General features: G+C 46.2%; 1 protein-coding gene across 4 annotated transcripts in view; it reads left to right on the forward strand.

Annotated features, from left to right (window-relative positions):
- The window catches only part of GRAMD1B (GRAM domain containing 1B), a 241,443-nt gene that overhangs the window by 90,455 nt on the left and 129,866 nt on the right, over positions 1-21,122 (forward strand). For all 4 annotated transcript variants that reach the window (XM_042958019.1, XM_042958020.1, XM_007091198.3 and 1 more), the window contains exon 2: positions 15,729-15,806. In XM_042958019.1, coding sequence (XP_042813953.1) covers positions 15,729-15,806 — 78 coding nt within the window. The remainder of the gene's footprint in view (positions 1-15,728; positions 15,807-21,122) is intronic.

The raw sequence follows: 21,122 nt of genomic DNA on the forward strand, positions 1-21,122 counted from the left end.
AACGTTCAACTCTTGATTTCGGCTCAGGTCATGATCTCATGGTTCATGTGTTTGAGCCCCACGTCAGGCTCTGCACTGACAGGGAAAAGCCTGCTTGGGATTCTCTCCCTCCCTCCCTCTCTCTCTCTCTCTCTCTCTCTCTCTCTCTCTCTCTCTGCCCCTCCCCCACTTGTTTTATGTCTCTCTCTCTCAAAAGAAAATAGCCTTAAAAAATAGAACAAACAGAATGGAGTTGGAATAAAAAAGAATGTTATTTTCCTCAAATGCTAACTTTTAAGTGAGATAGTATTTGAAAAATGCTTATTTTAGGCATTCGGTACATGTCAATTTCCCCTTTCTCTATGATACAGACTTTTGGTGATTCATACTTACCTTTACACTTTAAGCTTCATTCCTAACCGCACATTAAGATTCTTGAGAATACGGGCTAGTTTTTATACTTTGCTGCTGCTGCTTTCTGGCACAGTACTTGGCCCAGCCAAAGCTTGATTTCTCATCTTTTCTCTGTTTGCAGGTTGCCATTCAAAGTGTTCTTTGAATGAGTCTTGAGTGAATCATCTACTTTATGGATCATCAAAATCTCTTTTGCGCTCTCCTCCGTGTGGGTGGATACCAGAGTTGAACTTGAAGAGAGTAAATTAGATATAGGGCAGGAGTGCCGAACATTCTCGAGACAAAAATAAGTGATCTGGGGATTATTCAACTTCTGTTTTCTTTTGTTCCGTATTCTAAATGAATCCAGTATCTGTTGCCTTCTTGCTAATGAAAAGTGCCCATGGGTGTATACCTTATGGGAAAGTTGTCAGAGTTCTTGGCACAGAAGATACAGTGTTCCATCCCGTGTGGAAAACGGCACTGAGGAAACCGATCAGGCTGTTACACACAGAGGTCCTGACTCCAGGTTCTGGTCAGTGCTATTTCTTCCCCAGGCCCCTGCGGGGCTCTTTGTCGAGTTGCTAAATGACCACCCAAGTTCTTGGTTAGGACTGTTTGTCTTTCTTCTAACTGGAAAAAAACCGACATAATGGTTTTACCCTAAACCAGTTTTTTCCTGAGGCTAAGGACAAATGAAGTTGGAGGAGGGATGGGGATCGGCGTGGGGAAGGGGAGGGGGAGACAGGGAAGCTGAAGGACTCTTTCTGGAAGAGTCTGCAGGTTGTCTGATAGCTTCATGGGGCCCTCCATGGCATCTGGCAGTTTGTGATAGAGTTTCTGCATAAGTGCTTCCCCCATCCCCATGTGTCCTTTGCCCTTTAGGACGCCAGAAGTCCCCCCTCTTTCCGGATGCATCAACCTCTCCTCTCCTGTGGCTTCCTGGGGCAGGACACAGGCTTTCTGTATCTTCCCTACTTCTGTTACCTTCGGCACTCCTACGCTTTCAGCTTAAGGGGTTTGACTTTTGTTCACTAGAGGGAAACAGGTGGTGACAAAATTAGCTACCAGTTGGGAAGCTGCAGTCCTGAAACATCTTGAAAACATATTTATTCTTAATTGGGTTTGGTCTTTAAAGAAGTAAAATAGACACCTGCCACTTTTCCTTGGGCTTCTAAAATGTTCTTGTGGGAGGTTGCCAGTGGTTTCTGGGGAATCAGGGGCCCGGAGCTATTCCCGCTTGGTTCCTGAATCAGGCTCCTTCTGCTTCAGCCGGTGGTAGAACCAAGTTGGCACGGCCACCGGGATGGCTTCCTAAAATTATCTCTGTGAAGGGGCCCTCAGGGCACCAGCGTCCCTGCTCTGCGGCCGGCCCACCCCTCCCCCCCGAGTCCTGCCCTCACCCCGACATGGGATGGTGCTGGCCTCTCTGTCCCCAGAGGCTTCCTGTTGGGCTCCAGGCCAGCCTTTCACAGGCCTCCTACAAATGTCCCCAGGCCTGGCTCCAGCTCGAGGAAGTCCTTCTCTGCCCGTGGACACGTTGCTCTGTCTTATTTGGCTTCCCTGTGGCCTTTTCACCAGCTGGTTGTTGAGACAGCTTTGCTCTTAGGCAGGAGTTGTTTTCCTCAGGTGTGTTCAGAGACTTGTTTATTTCCGTGGTTTCACTTGTGGCCTTGCGACCTCATGGCAGGTGCCATTACCTGGCAGACTGTCCCATTTTTTTTTCTTTTTAGTTGCAGTATAGTTGACACACGATGTACACGTGGTCTCATGTGTGCAGCTTAGTGTACGTAACTCCATACATTATACTATCCTCTTGTCACCTTTCGTCTCAGGAGTTTTGCTGCACTGGACTTTCCAGATGTCTGTGCTTTCTGGCCAAGGGCTGCCTCCTGCAGAGCAGAGACGGTTGGCAATTTCAGCAGAATGAACACCCGAGCTCCTCCCAGATCCCCCTTGCGGCCCCCCAGTTTAGATCTCCCTGGATCTCGTCACTGAGGTCATTCCTGCCACCCACCCCTTACCAGCTTTAAGTGAGTGCCATGGCCAGCCAGCATTGTCATGTACTTCAGATGATAGAACAAAGAATTCTTGGGCAGAACACCTCTACGGAAACCCTTTTTCCTTAGCTTACCAATGGTTTGCTCTTTGACATGTCATGTACTCCTGGAAACCCTTCTTTCCTTCATTTTTCTTTCTTTCTTTTAAAAATTTTTTTGTTTATTTATTTTGGAGAGAGTGTGTGCACAAGCAGGGGAGGGGCAGAGAGAGTGAGAGAGAGGTTGGGGGTGGGGGTGGCGGTGATCCAAAGCGGCCTCCGTGCTGACAGCAGCAAGCCTGATGCAGGGCTCAAACTCCACAAAATGCGAGATCATGACCTGAGCCGAAGTCAGGTGCTTAACCGACTGAGCCACCCAGGGGCCCCTTCATCTTTCAAATGGGGATCCGAGTGTATGTATTCTTACCTACTTTATGAGGTTGGAAAGATCAGATGGAAGAATGTACGTGGAAGCCCTTTGTAGACTGGAAAGCACTGTTTAAATGTGGAGCTTTACCGTTAATATTAAACACAACGTACTAGAACGCAGTATCTTGGATACACTGAAAAAAGCAGACAGTATTTGCCCCAAAGGAGATTTTTTTCTCAGGCAGCCAACAGGTCATCCCCAAGGCATGGGCAGTGCAGTGCTAACTTGCTCAGGCTTGAATTTGTCGTAGCTCTTCTCTGTGCCTCAACGGGGGTAGAGCTCTGGGTCCAGTAGGAAAAAAAAAAAAAAATGAATTAGGCCCTGAATATGTCAGAGGGAAGAGGAGGCCGGGCTTCTGTGTGATACAGCGCTCAGTTGGCTGAGGTGGAAGATACAGTTATTGAGGCGTGAGGGCTGTGGGATCATATAGAAGAGATTTAAAGTGGAAGGGAGGGCGCCTGGGTGGCTCAGTTCGTTAAGCGCCCGACTTCAGCTCAGGTCATGATCTTGTGGTTTGTGAGTTGGAGCCCCGCGTCGGGCTCTGTGCTGATGGCTCAGAGCCTGGAGCCTGCTTCGGATTCTGTGCCTTCGTCTCTCTCTGCCCCTCGCCTGCTCACACTCTGTGTCTCTCTCTCTCTCTCTCTCTCAAAAACAAACGTTAAAAAAAATAATAAAGCAGAGGGGACCGTATGAACAAAGTTTAGAGGAAGGAATGTGCACGGTTTATTTGGGGAACACAAGTGATTCTATGTAAGCAGAACATTAGGGGCTGAGGCAGAACTGTAGGGGAAGTTGAGAAGTTGGGAAGAGGAAACTGGTTTCATGTCAGAAGTCCTGTGTGAGAAGCAAAGAACCTTGGATGTATTGTAAAGCATTAGAGGAAAGCTTCAAAGGAGTTTAACCTGGGAAGAGGCATGTTGATACCTGTTTTAGAAGATAACAGACGGTGGTCTGGGCGTATTCGTATGCTGGGGCTGGCTTACATCAGCCAGTTGTGCACACTGATCCCCAACTGTGATATTAGCTTGACATTGACCACGCTGGGAACAGAAGTGGCAAATGATGCACATCAGTTCCCTCTTTCCCTGAAGCTGGTTGTTAAACACTTACCAGCTCAGTCAAGGGGCCATTTCAATGGGGTCTGGATGTCAGTCGTTTGTACACAAGGGACGTGTGTTCCAAATCCTTCAGGACCCAGCCCAGGATCCTCTGAATCAGAATCCAGGGAAAGTGATGGGTGGGAACCTGTCTTTTAAAAAGTTGCTAGGTGATTCTTATGTAGTCAGTCTGGTACCGGTCTTTGGTTCAGGGCTGGGGCAGTAGGGAAAGGGAGGAGGGATGGATATAAAAGATGTGTCACGTAGGAGCAACAGAACCCAGTGGCCAATTAGAGGTAGGGAGTGGAGTTTCCTTGTTTGGACAACTCAGTGGATGGATGGAGATGGATGGATGGTGAGCTAAGGAAGGCAGATAAGAGTTACCTGGTGGCAGAAGGTGCCTGGTGGCTTAGATGGTCAAGCATCCGACTCTTGATTTTGGCTCAGGTCACGATCTCACAGTTCGTGGGTTCAAGCCCCGCATCAAGCTCTGTGCTGACAGCGTGGATCCTTCATGGGATTTTCTCCTTCTCTCTCTGCCCCTCTCCCCTGCTCCAGTGTGCTCTCTTCTCTCTCTTTCTCTTAAAATAAATAATCTTAAAAAGAAAAAAAAAAGAGTTACTTGGTGGGAGGAGTGAGAGGGGGGAAGAGAGCCGAGGGTGGTTTTGGATATGCTGAGAATTCTCTAGGGAGGCAGGATCTTGGTGATGTCTTACATGCATTTGGATTCAGGGAACCTGGCACTTGGTAGAACAGTCAGGTTTGGCACAACATGTGGGTTGTTGAAGGTATGGATCTGGAGGGCATTGTTGGGGGGAGAATGTGTAGAGAAGAGAAGGGGACGGTGGGCAGGACTCCAGCAACGACTTTTCAGAGAGTGGTAGAAGAGAAGCCAAGAAGACGTCCAGCAAACAGCAGTTTGCTTATTACTGAAGTCAGTGGTTCCATGGAGGGAGGAGTTCCTTCTTTCCAGCATTTCCAAAAGTCTAATAGAAGCCGCATATGCTTTTTTTTTTTTTTAAGTTTATGTATTTATTTTGAGAGTAGAGAGAAAGAGGCAGAGAGAGAATCCCAAGCAGGCCCTGTGCCGTCAACACAGAGCTGGTCGCGGGGCTCAAACTCACGGACCGCGAGATCATGACCTGAGCCCAAAGCAAGAGTCAGACGTTTAACCAACTCAGCCACCCAGGAGCCCCTGCGTTTTTTTGTACTAAGAGTGACCAAAGAGCGTTTGAACTGTGGTGTGAGCATGTTATTAGATGCTGACCTGAAGTTTTGAATGGTGGTTATGTATCTTTGATTAAAAACACACACACAAATTAAGTAGGAGGCAAATAGTGTTTGGTCACATATCAGAAAGATATCTTTTAAAATTTCATAATGGGGGGTGGTGCCTGGATGGCTTAGTCGGTTAAGTGGCCAATTTTTGCCACCTTGATCTCCTGGTTTGTGAGTTCGAGCCCCGCGTCGGGCTCTGGGCTGACAGTTCAGAGCCTGGAGCCTGCTTCAGATTCTGTGCCTCCCTCTCTCTGCCCCTCCCATGCTTGCACTCTGTCTTTCTCAAAAATAAATATTAAAAAAATAAATAAATAAATAAAACAAAATATCATAGTTGGGGATATGGTTTAAAGGTTCTTGGTGTGGGGCTCTCTGTGAGTCCTGGGACTGTCTCTGGACTTGCCCCTGTGAGAGGAAATTGGTAGAGAAAGGACTTTAACTTCTTGTTTTGAATAGTTTAGATGAAGGAACCAGGATCAAGATGATTGTCAAACATAAAGTTTTGCAGGGGGTGGGGGCGTGGGGGAGATGCCTGGCTAGCTCAGTTGGTAGGGCATGCGACTCCTGACTTTAGGGGCATGAGTTCGAGCCCCACGCTGGGTGTAGAGATTATTCAGAAAATAAAAATGAAATGTTTTGGGGTTATCTGTGGAGAGAATGATTCTGGCTGGCATTGGCTTTGAGAAATCTACGCATCTTCCTACCACTTAGACCAGAAGGCTCTGGATTAAGAAGCAAAGGATGTCTTAAAGGCTGGGAGGGGCACTGAGGGCTAGCTGAGAGGGTAGGGAGGCTGGCCAATGAGACGCCACTGCCTAGGGTCTCGACAACTTGTCAGAGACTTCAAGTTCTGGGAGGCATCTTGGTTGGTCACAGTTATCACTGATTAAAGGTTTACCACTAAGTGACCTGGTTAATGCCTCTGTGCTCTCTTACGAGGGCTTAAGATTTCACAGCGAAGGGGAAGTAGTGGTCGAGGCCAAGGAAGCTACCAGGGCGTGGGAACCAGAGAAAAGTGGTACGTTCCTTAAGAGTGCTTGAAGAGAGAGTTTAAGCGGACACGAGTTCGCTTGCCCCCTTTCTTCAGAAGCCATTTGAGGAATATAATGGGGTAAGTATAGTTCTTTTAATTGTGTGCGGGGAAGGGCCTAGAATTTCACTGTAGGTCAGGGAACCTTTACGCTTTGGGAAAAATATCTCAGAACAGGGCATAAGAGAACATGACGATTTTTTTTTTCCCCCTCCTCATCTGATGCTTAAATATCTGTATACCTGAGAGCCAAGGATTGGTGACATTTGAAACTCATAGACAATTCAGAAAGAAAGAAACAAAAAAGTTGTAGCCTCGGGCTTCAAAATCTTTTTCTATTAACTTTTTCCCTCTGGTGTCTAATTGGAGAAGCACATTCTTTCCTACCTCCCCTCCAGTGGAGGCTCTGTCAGGCATGAAGCCAGTCATCAAAAGTTGGAGCATACCTTTGGCAGGGGGGTGGGGCAGAGGAGGGCAGGCCTTAGGAAGGTTTTCTTTTTTTTTTTTTTTAAATTTTTTAACGTTTTTTTATTTTTAATTTTGAGACAGAGAGAGACAGAGCATGAATGGGGGAGGGTCAGAGAGAGAGAGACACACACATAATCTGAAACAGACTCCAGGCTCTGAGCTGTCAGCACAGAGCCCGACGCGGGGCTCGAACTCACAGACCGCGAGATCATGACCTGAGCTGAAGTCGGACGTTTAACCGACTGAGCCACCCAGGCGCCCCGAGGAAGGTTTTCTTAACAGTAGCTGCTTTCTTCGGAAGGCTCGCATGTGTCTAATTCAAGTTGGTATCTCTAGAGCACCCATGCCTGGAATGTAGTCTGTTGGAAACTTCTTGAGGTCACAAACGATGCTTTACACACTGAATAAGGCCTAGGGTACTCTCAACACAGGCATCTGGGAATGCTGATGAACGTTTGGAAGTGTGTGGTCATCTGGAGAGAGAGTGTCATCTGTGCGGATTTGATAGTACTTACTCAGCAAAGTGTCTCTCTGGAGGGGCCAGGAGTGGTAAGTGGAAATGAAACATAAGATACGATCTTTGCTCTTTTAAAAAAAAATTTTTTTTAACGTTTTATTTATTTTTGAGACAGGGAGAGACAGAGCATGAACAGGGGAGGGGCAGAGAGAGAGGGAGACATAGAATCCGAAACAGGCTCCAGGCTCTGAGCTGTCAGCACAGAGCCCAGTGTGGGGCTCGAACTCACGGACCGCGAGATCATGACCTGAGCCGAAGTCGGCTGCTTAACCGACTGAGCCACCCAGGCGCCCCGGATCTTTGCTCTTAAATAACTTTACAGTGTGGCAGAAGGCATAGGGAACTGAATCATTAATTACTGTATCCCAAGGAATATGCTAATTTTTATGGTAAAGGGTAAGATAGAGCGATGTAGGACCATAGTGTAGGCAGGGGCCACCAAGGAAGATTTCCCGGAGAAGGTGCTGCTTTTGAAGGATAATGATAGCTATAATAGTGAGTACCCAATGCCAGATCCCTTTCCAAGTATTCCATGGGTACTATTATTCACAACACCCCAATGGAGAAGATAACTATTGCCATCCCCATTTAATAGAGGTCAAAATTGAGTAGGTAGAAGAGTCAAGACTGGAACCCCAGCAGTCCCAAACTAGAGCCCTCAGGCTTAATCCAGGATGGGGTGAGTGGAGGAAAGGATATACCAGGCCCTGGGGGAAGTGCCTGAACCTGGGACAGGGAGGATCACTGGAGGGGGTGTGGGCCACGTGGGAGCTGGAAGATAGATAGCAGTTAGCTTATTAGGGTTTTAATTGCTAAACTAAGGAGTTTGAACTTGGCTCATGAAATTATGGGAAGTCTGCAGGACTCTTAAGCCTAAAGAGACAGGATCGAATCTGCATTTCAGGAAGGCCATCAAGTGTCCAGGATAGACTGGAGTGGGGCCAGATTGGCAACAGGAAAAGCAGTTGGGAGCCTATTAAAGTAATCCCTGTGAGGAGTGATGAGAGCTTGGCCTAAGGCAATGGCCAAAGGAGTGATGAATGGAGGCCTGGACTGACTTGAGGGATACAAGGAGGTAGAATCTACAGCCCTTGCCGTTAAATCCAGATGGAGGTGCCTGTCTAGTGTTAAGAAACATGAACCAAAGCTTGAAAATCTAACTGGCTTTATTAATCCAGTCATGAATCAAGCAGCCTTCTGTCTAGCAAGTAGAGGGAGCTCTGAGGAGGTTTCTGTAGGAAGGAGGGCGAGGTAAAACATTAGCAAAAGAAAAGAAAGGATTATTTGAGGCAAGGTCGCCTTCCCTTAGGGGAAAGGGGAGGGAGTCTTCTTATCATGCAGATTTTGTGCAGATTTTGGCCCTTGGAGAGGTCCAGGTGACAGATTACCTCGCTGGTGCAGACCGGAGAATTTCTGATTGAGCCCTTAGGACTCCAGACTCCATTTCCGGGGGAGGTTGGAACTTGGCCTGTGTGACGCCATTTTGGACCTGTGTTTTTTTTTTTTTTTCTTTTTCACAGTAGTTTGAATGAATCCTTGTGGAATGCAAGGGAAAGACAAAAAAGATGGTGCCTTCAGGATTGGCCGTGTTCAGTTTGAGATTCATGTTGGACTCCAGAGAGTTCAGTACCCATGCAAATGAATGACAATAAGTGTTCGGGACAGTTCTTGGGTGCTTTATTCTTTGTGGAAGCCTTCTGGTTAGCGCTTTACATTAGTTAACTTGCTTCATCCTCAAAACAGTTGTACGGAGTTACTTACATCTTAACAGGTGAGGTGATAGGAATGTAGAGAGAAATAGGCGGGTCTCAGTGACTCTGATGAGAAGTGACAGAGCTGGAGCTCAGATCCTGGGTTTGATTGGGGAACCTCCGTGCTGTCTAATAAAGCTTTCTGCAACGATGGACTTGTTCTATGTCTGCGCTATCTAATACAGAAGCACATGGCCACGTGTAGTCGTTGAGTACTTGAAACATAACTAGTATGACTAAGGAACTCAATTTTTAATGAACGTAGATTTAAATAGCCACACGTGACTAGTGACGGCTCAGTCCTTCTGCCCTGCTGTCTCTGGGAATCATCAGTGTATCCATCATAACTGAAGGTTTGGTGTGGATACGATTCCCCAGAGAGGTATTGTGGTGGATTCTTCTGTGGGTCACAGGCCTATCTGAGAATCGGTGGGAGCTATAAATCATTGCCCATGAATGTATAATATTATTGCACAGTATTTTGGTAATAACAGGTTCACAAAACGCAGGGTCCCCTGGCATAAAGCTGGGAGAGGAAGGAACCCAAACACAATGTCAACTCATTGAGAATGGGGATCTCATCTGCTTTCTACTCTACACTCGGGATCGAGATTGCCAAACAATGCCTGGTACAGTTGGTATTTGATAATTTATTAAATGAGTGGCTGAAACAGAAACTAAGAGTCCATGAAGCTCCCGAAAAAAGAAGAGAAAAGCAAAAGTAGGACAAAACCCAAGAACCAGGAGAAGGTGGTACCATAGGAGGCAGAAGGGTGAAGTTTGAAGAACGGGAACAATAGTGCAGACCTGCCTGGGTAGTCAGATAAGATTAGGACATAACAGCTGTCATTGGCCTGGCAGTAATGGAGGTCCTGGTGGGTGAAAGCATGGAAGGGTGGGGGTGCTGTCCAGATTTAGTGGACTAATTCACGAGGCAATGGTGAGGAAGTAGAGGCAGTGAGCGTGGAGTCCACTGCGTTCTCCATCTAGGTTGCCCATGGAATCACTGGGAAGCGCTTGAAAGATACACATTCCTCTGGGTTCCTGGCTGGCTCAGCCGGAAGAGCGTGCAACTCAATCTGGGAGTCTTGAGTTCGAGCTCCATATTGGGTGTAGAGATTATTTAAAAAAATAAATAAAGATAAATTAAAAAAAACCCACACATTCCTGGACGTGTTCAGACTCTAACCTGGCAAGTTTGGAGAAGGGCCAAGGAATGAGTTGTAATGAGTTGAAAGATATTTAGCTAAATTCTGAATCCCTGAATCTTTGACCATCCACCCCACCCAGCTGCAAATTCCCATGGGAGCCATTACACAGGTCCCTTCCTGCTAACTTTGTGGACAGATTGTCAGTCTTCACGCAGAGTGTGTTATTTTCTAAGTAATTTTTGCGAACATTCAGGTATGCTGTGTAAGAAGCTGGCAGTCATTGGCAGTGCCCCAAATCACATCTGTTTACTTATTTTCTATTATTAGACTTGCCCGTATTCATTTGCCAAATGACAGACTATTCCCCTGCATTCTCTACTTCTTTGCCACCTGCTTTTCTTCCCCCGTGCGCCTTTCTTACTGACACCAAAATGGAAAATGCCAGAGCCATTACACAGGTGAATAGAATTCAGCATGAAAAGTCAGCCTTCTCTTTTGTCAGGTGACCCTACTTTTCAGGTCAGTGGCTCTCAAAAGTTTGACCATCAGTGTCTTTCTTCCTCTCTTCCTCCTATGCATTGGATGCTTCAAAAAATTTACCTGCCACACTAACTGAATATTGAATACAGTTGACATCCACCATTGACGGTACACCCACCAAAGCTCAGATACTGCCCTAGACACTTTTTATATACGTGATTTCTCCTGTGTCTAATCCTCACTGCAATCATTTGGGGGTATACCCACATCTGACACTTAGAAAAGTTAAATAACTTACCCAATGTCGTCCTGCTAAGTGGCAAAGTCAGGACTAGAACTTGTGTCCCGCTGACTCTAAATCCTGAACTCAGATATCGTGATTGGATGACTCACCGCTTAATCCTCAACACCATTCTCTAATTTGGGGGGAAATAGGCTAAAAGAGGGTAAGGGACTTGGCCAAAGCAGAGGGCCAATAAAGCCAGGGCAAACCTAGGTTGATCTTTCTCTGTGCTATTCCTACTACATCCACTGCTGAAAATAATTTCTCTCCCCGTATCAAAGACATATATCAATCAAAGCCACTCTGAGTCTTGAAGCTTCCAGTTAGCATGAGGTAACACTCTAGATTGCTCTGGTTACAGCCGAAAGCAAAGGAATTTGATAAATAGTCTGTACAGCCATAGTGTGGGTAAATGGATGGTTTCCATTAGGCTCTGGAAATAACAGCTTGCCCATCCCTGTAACTGCTTGGAATCCCCCCAGTCTCTCAAAACCCACTCTGGGCTTAGGAGGCCATGACCCCTTTAGTATTGTCTGGGAGAGAAAGCTGTTTTTGCATATGAAGCACCCACTCAGGAAAGATGGCAAATTGAGTCTCCCTATCAGGGAAGCTGTACTTTCCAGAGGGCAAAAGGACACCTTCCTGGTGGCTTGTGGGTTTAGCCTGTACTTTCTGCAGGTGTTCTGGGTTGGGGGAGGGAGGAAGGGAGATCAGTGGAATCATGGGATTTACCCAGCCTGCACCGCGGAGCTTCCTGGCCATTGTCTCTGATCTTCTGTCTTCTGAGGTGTGCTTTGGCTCAGATTACAACGTATTTTTCCCAGCTTGTGCTAATGTTACTGGTTTGATATGACCTTCGAGGATAAGCTCCAAGCACTAGTTTGCTGGTGGAGAATAAAAGCAGGATTACGGATCTGATTTGTTTCAGCTGGTGTCCCTTCGGAATATTCTGGAATTTAAAGAAGCCGCTTCCTCACCTGATTTAGTAACACACTCTAGTGTTTCAAAATTTAATTTATACAGTGGTTTTCATCTAAAGCTTGAATTTACAACAGGAGGGATTTACTTCTTTAGCCGTCTTGGGGGAATAGCAAACAGTTGCCTGTACAAATTTCTTTCCTTTCCATGGTAAGCCTATATTCAGTCACCTAGAGCCTAGATCCAAATCTTTGTTCAGAGTTGGGGTTTTTTTGTTTTGTTTTTTTTTTAAGGTTTTCTAACATTTTTATCTGTTAGTGCCCCCTGCTGGACTTCTTCCAAGTTCTTCTTCACTTTAAGCTGTAGAGCCCAGATGGGGCACTCAGTGTCACCAAGGCCTTCCCTTAAAATGGAGAGGTTGGGGATGTGGCCCTTGACCTCTGGCATTCCATAACTCCGGAAACACCCTACTCTGGTGGTCGCTTTTTCCGTGACCTCAGGATACTGGTAGATGTCATTCAGGGAGCAAGATGAGCTGCCCTGCTTCCAGGAGCTCTGTTCTCATTTGACTCAGGTTCATTTAAGAGCAGAATGGAAAGAGTTTATGTGAGAGGGTGAGGCAACATCTCAATCTCTGGAGTTTCTGCTCAACAATATTATTTCATGGGGATTGAGCGGAGGAGTGCTTGGCATCCATCTCGCTTACTTAAGACTGTCGAAAAACAAGTTCCAAGAACGAACGGGAGGAGACAGGACTAGTCCCCTCCTGGGAGCTGTAAAGGAGGAAGCACCCTGTGCACCCTGTGGCTGCCGCCACCATGGATTTATGGGCACTCCCTCTTGTTCAGCATCCACCTGTCTGACGTGGTCCCCGCCTGCCCCCAACAGAAGTGTCTGCCATCTGCCCTTCGTCCATCTTTGTAGAGTGGCCACACCGCAGTGCATGGTGACTATCTGTGCCTCTGTGTCCTTGTCTCCTAGCACAGTGCCTGGTACATGATAAGTGTGTGGTAAATGGAACTAAAATAGAATGTCCTTCTCTTCAGTTCTGTCTGTCCTGGATCTATCTGAATTTCAAGTGTGCGCGCTGAAACCCTTGTCATCCAGCCATTCCTTCTCTTCCTGGCCCCGAGTAGTTTATGTTTCTGTAGCATTTAGTATTTACTTCTAAGAGTTACGATGTTTGCTTTTAAAGGTAGTTGCTTACGTCGACTCTTACTTTCCAGATCCTAAACACCTTGAGAGCAGGATCCTTAACTCGATTGATGTCTTCATTGTCCGTGACCCACGAAACGATGCCTTAACACATAATAATAATAGCAGTTATATACAGCATTTAATGTGCGCCAGGCACTCACTGTTCCCCATACTTCACATATGTGCATTCTTTAATCTTCGCAACAGCTTTGTGGGATAAGAACTATCATCAACGTCTATCTCCATTTTGTAGGTAAGGAGAATGACATTAAGTAATTTGCTCAGGGTCATATAACTAGGAAGCGAGGAGCTTGGATTCCGTCCCCGGCAGCATATTCCAGAGTCTAGACCTTCATCGCTGCCTTGATGCCGCCTCTTGTCGGCACATGTGCACGTGGAGGCCATTTACGTCAATACTTGTCTAGCGCATGTAGGTTATTTCTTGGTTATTTAGAACCAACAAACAGGTTGGAGGTGATCCACTGTCGCTTTCATCTCCACCGTCCGAACCGCTTCCTGAGCCACGGGAAGGCCAAGAGGGGGCACCAGAATGTTGGTTCTAGTTTGAATTTCAGAAGCGTTGGATGGATGAAGTTCTGACTTCAAAGGCAACAGTGCCATCTAGTGAGACAGCTTGCTAATAACAGCTCCGAATCCTTTTTCTGACACCCCGGTACATCATCCTTTCATTCTGGGAGCCCCAATATTAGCTTAACTTTAAGTTTTGATTGCCAGAGAGCGGGTGGGGTGAGAAGGAAGACTAGCTTGAATGGAGCCAAGCCCAGTCTCTTCCTTGAAGAGGCTGCGATGCTGATCGTGGTCCTTTGGGTTGGTTGAGCCCCGTTGGCTGTTAGTGCCCAACACTGGGCTCCAGACCCCCTCCCTTCTGCTTCTGCTCACGTGTGCTGCTAGGGGTATAGGCTGGTATTCCTCTCTTAATCCTTGCCTTTGGAGCTGTCTGCTCTGTTGCGACCATCTGTGAGTTGCCTGCTGGAGTACAGACCACATTCCAGGTTACGTAGGAGACGGTACGTGATGCATTATAACAAGTTAGTCCCAATGTAAGAAATCCCACGGTCAACAACATTATAGCACAGTTTTGCGATGAGGAGTTTTTAACAGGCAAGTCTCTGAGACCTTGGGAAGGGGTGTGATGAGTAGCCACTCCACAGTGAACAAGTAAGTGGCAAAAAAGTGCTAGGTGTAGGGTAAATGAGAGAGGAAGGGCTGGTATACACACTTCAGTTCTGCCAGGCAAGTGGAGGCTCTGTGTTTGGTGCTGTTTTGATTTCTAGGGGGTGTATGTGTTCGAAAACTTGATATCAATTGCTTCTAAGTTCATTTACTTCTTGTTGAAAGAATGGAATATAAGAGTATGGTTATAACTTCCCTCACACACACACATAAAATTATGTGCTTCTTTGGTTGGGAGTGAACAATCCCTTACCCTACAAGACTGTTCAGAGGCTCAGCGTCCTGGGGATCTAGTGGAAGGAATATGCTCTGTGGAGATCAACGAATTTTTCAGTGGTGAGCAATCCATCAGAACAAGAAAACAATTTTGGTTATACTGGAGCCTGAGTTAAAGCGACATTTATGGTAATAGGAATTTACCATTAATAAAATCTATGCAAAGCACAGGGTTTGCTAATTTTTTTGGTTAGGGGACAGATAAAATATTTTAGGTTTTGTGGGTCTAATGAGCTCACTGCATAACTTACAGTGGTGCCTTAAGTATTCAGTTTGCCATTGTAGGTAAACAGCAGCCATAGATAATATGTAAATGAATAGGTATGGCTGTGTGCCAATAAAACTTTATTAATGATTATGAAATTTGAATTTCATATAATCATCATGTGTCATGAAATAGTATTCTTGTTTTGAGTCCCCCCCCCCAATCATTTTTTTTTTTAAACACCATTCTCAAGGGACCGTAAAAGAAAAAAACAACAGGCAACTTCAGATTTGGCCGGGGGGGGGGGGGGGCTGTAGTTTATGGACTGCTGATCAGATGTTTGGATTAGTTAAAAAAAATAAAAATTATTTGTTCATATGTTCAGTTAGTGTCATAAGATGTCTGAACAGCTTTTCTCTCTCAAGTAAAATGAAAGGTGGCTGAATTCCATCTACTATAACTTCAGTGTAAGCATTTTAAAGAGCTCTGTGAACTTGAATCATCTTGGGCTGGGGTGGAGGGACTCTGCCCTCTAATCCCTCCTTGGCCTTCCCAGGAGGAAGAGAAGCAGGCCCGGTGACCCCTGCCCCCATCAGGTCTTTCTCCCTACTGGAACTCTCCCATCCCCCCTCCCCCCCTTCCCCCTCCCCCCTCCCCCCCCCCCCATCTGCACCTGCATCTTGAGAGTCTCCATGAGGTTGAAGAAACGTGGGATTGTTACCCTGGCATATGGATTAAGAAGCCCACGTATAAAAAGTACTGGAGGGATTTGCTCACTGAGATTAGGTCCCCAAGGAAGAATAAGGCAACAGGTCGAGATTTTCCACTTCTGCCTCAAATGAGCTGGGTGGAGTTTGCATCACATTTGTATCCTTTCTCCTATCTATTGCCTGTCAGTACACTCTCTGTGTACAGAGTTACATGGGGGAACTTGTGTCTTTAAAATTTTGTAACCCAGTTTCTTTGTCAAGCTGTGGAGTTGAGCTGACCTCCCCCAGGGTTGAGAAAGAAGTCAACGGCTCACATCCTGTGTCTTTCTGCAGCAGCCAGCAGAGTAGCCAGCAGAGCAGCCACGACGATGATTCCAGCAGGTTCCTGAGTCCTCGAGCGCGGGAAGAAAGGTAAGGCCAAGAGTGGGGGGAGCGGTGGGCTGAAATGTTTGCGCATGATCGTCCTTCCGGTGCCTGGAGAACCGTGGGCAAAGGCAGGGTGGGAGGAGGCTTCCAGACGTCTGTGCTCAGACTGGCCAGGAAGGCCGGACATTCGCCTGGGAAGTGAGAGGGTGTAGCACCAAGGGACTGGCTCTAAAGGCTTTTGGTGTTCGGCAAGGAGCAAAGCCAGTAGGTGGCCAATCAGAGATCCCGGGAGGACCTCAGCGTGGACTTGGCTTGAGGCACATCTTAGCGGCTGGGTTGCAGGGTGGATGGTGCCTGAAGAAGAGCCGCGTGGCCTGGCGTGCCGTGTGTGGCATCAGGTGGCGGCAGAGCACCGGGGTAAGGGTGGACTGTGATGTCAGAGGTGAATGAGGGTGGATAGGCAGGGGGCAGGGAGGAGGGAGAGGCTCTTGGGGTCTGACTCGTTAAACCCTGAGGATGGGAGCACCAGCCGGCATCTACTAGTCGTCCCGTAGTGCCCGTGCGCGGCAGAGAGGGGTCCACTGTAGCGGGTGAAACTGTGCCAGGGCACGTTGACCGCACTGATGCTGACGAGAGGGGGGTTTCGGTTGGCATGCCGCGGCGCGGGGCTCTGCTTTTGGTCCAGCTCTGGTTTTTGTCAACATACCGAATGAGAAAGGAGAAGGTACTTCTATGTCATTTATCAGACTTCTGGCAGACACTCAGCTGAGAGGGAATAGAGAGAGAAGACCAAGGATGACAGGCTCAGGATTTAGTATTTCAGATGGAACCGTGGGTGCAAATGACAAGATTTTTTTTGAAGGAAATGTGCCATTATATTTATATTATGTGCTTATAAATCTATAGTAGAATGGTTTTTTTTTTTAAGTTTATTTATTTTGAGAGAGAGAGAGAGAGAGAGAGTGCGCGCGCAAGCAGGGAAGGGGCAGAGAGAGAGGTATCCCAAGCAGGCTCTGTACTGTCACTGAGCCCTCAAGAACCATGAAATCATGGCCTGAGCTGAAGTCAAGAGTCGGGCACTTAACCGATTGAGCCGCCCAGGCGCCCCTAGAGTAGTTGCTTACCTATAGGATTGCCACAGGGAGCCTACCTTGACAGGATTTCATGTGAAAAAGAACCTGGGCGTTTTATTTACCAGCAAAATTACGAACCAAGGATGACACAGGGACCAGATGATCTTTGAAAGTCCGAATTCATTCATGGAAGTGTGGAGCATGGATTAGAAAGAGAAAAAGATCTTCCTGGTCTGTACTGGTTTGACCATATCTGGTGTATCGTATCTAGTTCTTTGGAAATACGTGTATTGATAAATTAAGAATCTAGAAGGAAAGATCGCGATGATAACGTAGTATGATAAGGACCAGTTGAAGGAAAATGGCTTAGCCTGGAAAAGAGAAGGGCTTCAGTGACTCTAACAACTGCTCTTTAAATACCTGGAAGCCTAAGAAATAGAGCTAGAGCCGGAGAGGTCATAGCGAGAAGTATTTCAGCCCTGGGTAAGGAAGAATTCTGTGGTTACAGCTGGACTGTAATGGTATAGGCCTTGCAGAGATAGGTACTATCCCCTCAATAGAAGTGTTCAAGCTACAGCTAGTAGTGGATCAAAAGGGGACTGTCTCCTGGGGAGAGGGTGGGGCCTTGCTAATCCTTTCATAGATCTCTTTGCATTATAAAGTTGTATGGGTTCTGCCCTAGTCCTCAAGTATCAGTTTTAGCTCATCAATTCAAACTGAGGGGATAGGAGGCAGGGAGCCCCCAGGGGTAAAGACTAATCAATCTTGTTAAGATGCTTCCTCAGTTACCATCTGATGGCAGTTCCCTCTGTCTCTCCAGTGGCCCATACACTGTCTTGTCAGTGCTTTCTGGGTTTCATCAACCATACTCTCAAAATTAAAAAAAAATTAAAAAATTTGAAAAAAGGGGGCTGTGGGGGCACCTGGGTGGCTCAGTCGGTTAGGCGACCGACTTGGGCTCAGGTCATGATCTCGCGGTTTGTGAGTTCGAGCCCCATCTCGGGCTCTGCTGACAGCTCAGAGCCTGGAGCCTGCTTCAGATTCTATCTCCCCCTCTCTCTACCCCTTCCCTGCTCACGCTCTGTGTCTCTCTGTCTCTCAATAATAAATAAATGTTAAAGAAAAAAAAAATTTGAAAAAGGGGGCCGTGGAGTCCCCCGGCTCAACTTCCTTCCCTTGTGCTTGGACATCGCACATCTCCTGAAGAGTCCCGTCCCGTCCTGGGAGAGACGAGTAGGCCGTGAGTTGCAGGCTCTAAAACGTTTCTCCCGAGGCAAACTTAATCTCTTACTCCAGGACGTGACTACCCGAGCACTAGAGACTGCTCTGTCTTTCGTTTGCTCTTTGGGGTTGTACGTTGACATGAATCATATTTTAGCTCCTTCTCTACCCACTTCCTCAACCAAATGAAATGTTGCAAAGGTTCTCCAGTCTGAACCTCTGCCCAGAAAAGTCCTCGGATGTCTTCCCTGGGCCTTCCCATCCCTGGCCCCCTGAAAGGCCCCTAAACTCTTCAGCTCCCCTTGGGCAGTACAGGAAACAAAGCTCTGATCAGAAGTATGCCTCCCATGGTGATCTCTGCGGACCCCCTCCTCCCAGAAGCTCAGGACTGGTATGTGTTCCACGATGGCCATTCTGAAGGAAGTCTTTTTCTTTTCTTCTCATCCAGTTGGTTCTCCTGGAGAGAACAAGTCCCCAGAGTGCTAATTAATCACCAGTCTCAGTTCAGAACAAACCCTTACGCCCTGCCCCTAATCCTTCCTATAATATGTTTTTACCCAATTAAGAGACTCTCTGGGGTGTTTTGGATGTTGGTCTGCAGTTATCCTGGCCTGGGGCAAGCATGAGATCCAGACCCTGGGGAGATTTTCAGCTGTGGTGGGGATCCCACTTCCTGCTCCTCACTGTGGGCCCCATTGAATGGACAGTGCCCCCTGCTGGGTATGGCGGCATTTCCTACAGAGGCCAAGCCTTAGTGGAATGTCATTTACCCTTGAGAATTTCCGTGGGAGGCCGCAGAGCAGGTATTATGGATCGAAAATGGTCAAGTCGGTGGGAAATATGGACCCTTTTCTGTGGCTGCTCCTAATTCTCCAAACCACGTGGTCAATTATCAGATGAAGGATAGTTTCATAGAGCAGGCAAAAAAAAAAAAAAAAATTAACATTGATTGCTTCTGCCTCACAGATAAAAATTCTAATCCTTAAGTATGAGGTATTCTTTCTTTCTTTCTTTCTTTCTTTCTTTCTTTCTTTCTTTCTTTCTTTCTTTCTTTTTTCTTTTACAGAATTGTATTTCTTTTTTCTTTTTTTAATTTAAGTTTTTTTTAATTTACATCCAAATTAGTTAGCATATAGTGCAACAGTGATTTCAGGAGTAGATTCCTTAATGCCCCTTCCTCATTTAGCCCCTCCGCCATCCCACACCCCCTCCAGTAACCCTCTGTTTGCCCTCTGTATTTAAGAGTCTCTTATGTTTTGTCTCCCTCCCCGTTTTTATATTATTTTTGTTTCCCTTCCCTTATGTTCATCTGTTTTGTCTCTTAAAGTCCTCATATGAGTGAAGTCATATGATTTTTGTCTTTCTCTGACTAATTTCACTTAGCATAATACCCTCCACGTAGTTCCATCCACGTAGTTACAAATGGCAAGATTTCATTCTTTTTGATTAACGAGTAATACTCCATTGTATATATATACCACATCTGCTTTATCCATTCATCCATCGATGGACGTTTGGGCTCTTTCCATACTTTGGCTATTGTTGATAGTGCTGCTATAAACATGGGGGTACATGTGTCCCTTCAAAACAGCATACCTGTATCCCTTAGATAAATAGCTAGTAATGCAATTGCTAGGTCGTAGGGTAGTTTTATTTTTAACTTTTTGAGGAACCTCCATACCGTTTTCCAGAGTGGCTGCACCAGCTTGCATTGCCACCAACAATGCAAAAGAGATCCTCTTTCTCCGCATCCTCGCCAACATCTGATGTTGCCTGAGTTGTTAATGTTAGCCATTCGGACAGGTGTGAGGTGGTATCTCATTGTGGTTTTAATTTGTATTTCCCTGATGATGAGTGATGTGCAGCATTTTTTCCTGTGTCGGTTGGCCATCTGGATGTCTTTGGAGAAGTGTCTATTCATGTCTTTTGCCCATTTCTTCACTGGATTATTTGTTTTTTGGGTGTTGAGTTTGATAAGTTCTTTATATACTTGGGATACTAACCCTTTATCTGATATGTCGTTTGCAAATATCTTCTCCCATTCTGTCGGTTGCCTTTTAGTTTTGCTGATTGTTTCCTTCTCTGTGCAGAAGCTTTTTATTTTGATGAGGTTCCAGTAGTTCATTATTGCTTTTGTTTCCCTTGTCTCCAGAGACGTGTTGAGTAACAAGTTGCTGTGGGCAAGATCAAAGTGGTTTTTGCCTGCTTTCTCCTCGAGGATTTTGATGGCTTCCTGTCTTACATTTAGGTCTTTCATTCATTTTGAGTTTATTTTTGTGTCTGGTATAAGAAAGTGGTCCAGGTTCATTCTTCTGCATGTCTCTGTCCAGTTTTCCCAGCACCGCTTGCAGAAGAGACTGTCTTGATTCCATTGGGTATTCTCGCCTGCTTTGTCAAAGATTAGTTGGCCATACGTTTGTGGGTCCCTTTCTGGGTTCTCTATTCTGTTCCATTGATCTGAGTGTCTGTTCTTGTGCCAGTACCATACTGTCTTGATGATTACAGCTTTGTAGTATAGCTTGAACTCTGGGTGAGGTATACTTTCAACTGGTTAAATAAAACATCACTTTTCCTTTTTCTTGTATGAGGTTCAGAATAGATACAATATTTAGAGATAAACTAGCTGTCCTACTTAGCTTAACAAATGTCTACGTGACAGCAAAGGGGGAAATGCCTCGGTGTGCTGTCCAAGTCCTAGGGCTTCTGAGAATTTTTCTTCTCATTCACATCAGTGTTGATTCCTGAAGAAAAAAGCCTTTGGAACTATGATAGGGGCAGAGGGTGGGCGGGTACAGGGAGGAAGTCATTTCCTGGGCAGGTGTGCATCAAGAAAAGTTGATTTGAGGAAGAGAATCAGCTTTTTGGAAATGAGGGTTGTCTCAGAGATAGGAATAATGCCCTCAGGTTTCTAGTGGAAAGAAAGCAGAATAGATCCAGCTTTCCCAAAGTCTGTATGTGTGTGTGCGTCATTGAATGTGGGGCATAGATCCATTTTCATGCTTCTAGGGTAAAGAAGCCAGGGGTACACTTAAAAAAAATTGGTTCCCTGGTTCAGCCCAAACTGGAC

This window comes from Panthera tigris, chromosome D1 (assembly GCF_018350195.1).
Source record: "Panthera tigris isolate Pti1 chromosome D1, P.tigris_Pti1_mat1.1, whole genome shotgun sequence".
NCBI lineage: Eukaryota > Metazoa > Chordata > Mammalia > Carnivora > Felidae > Panthera > Panthera tigris.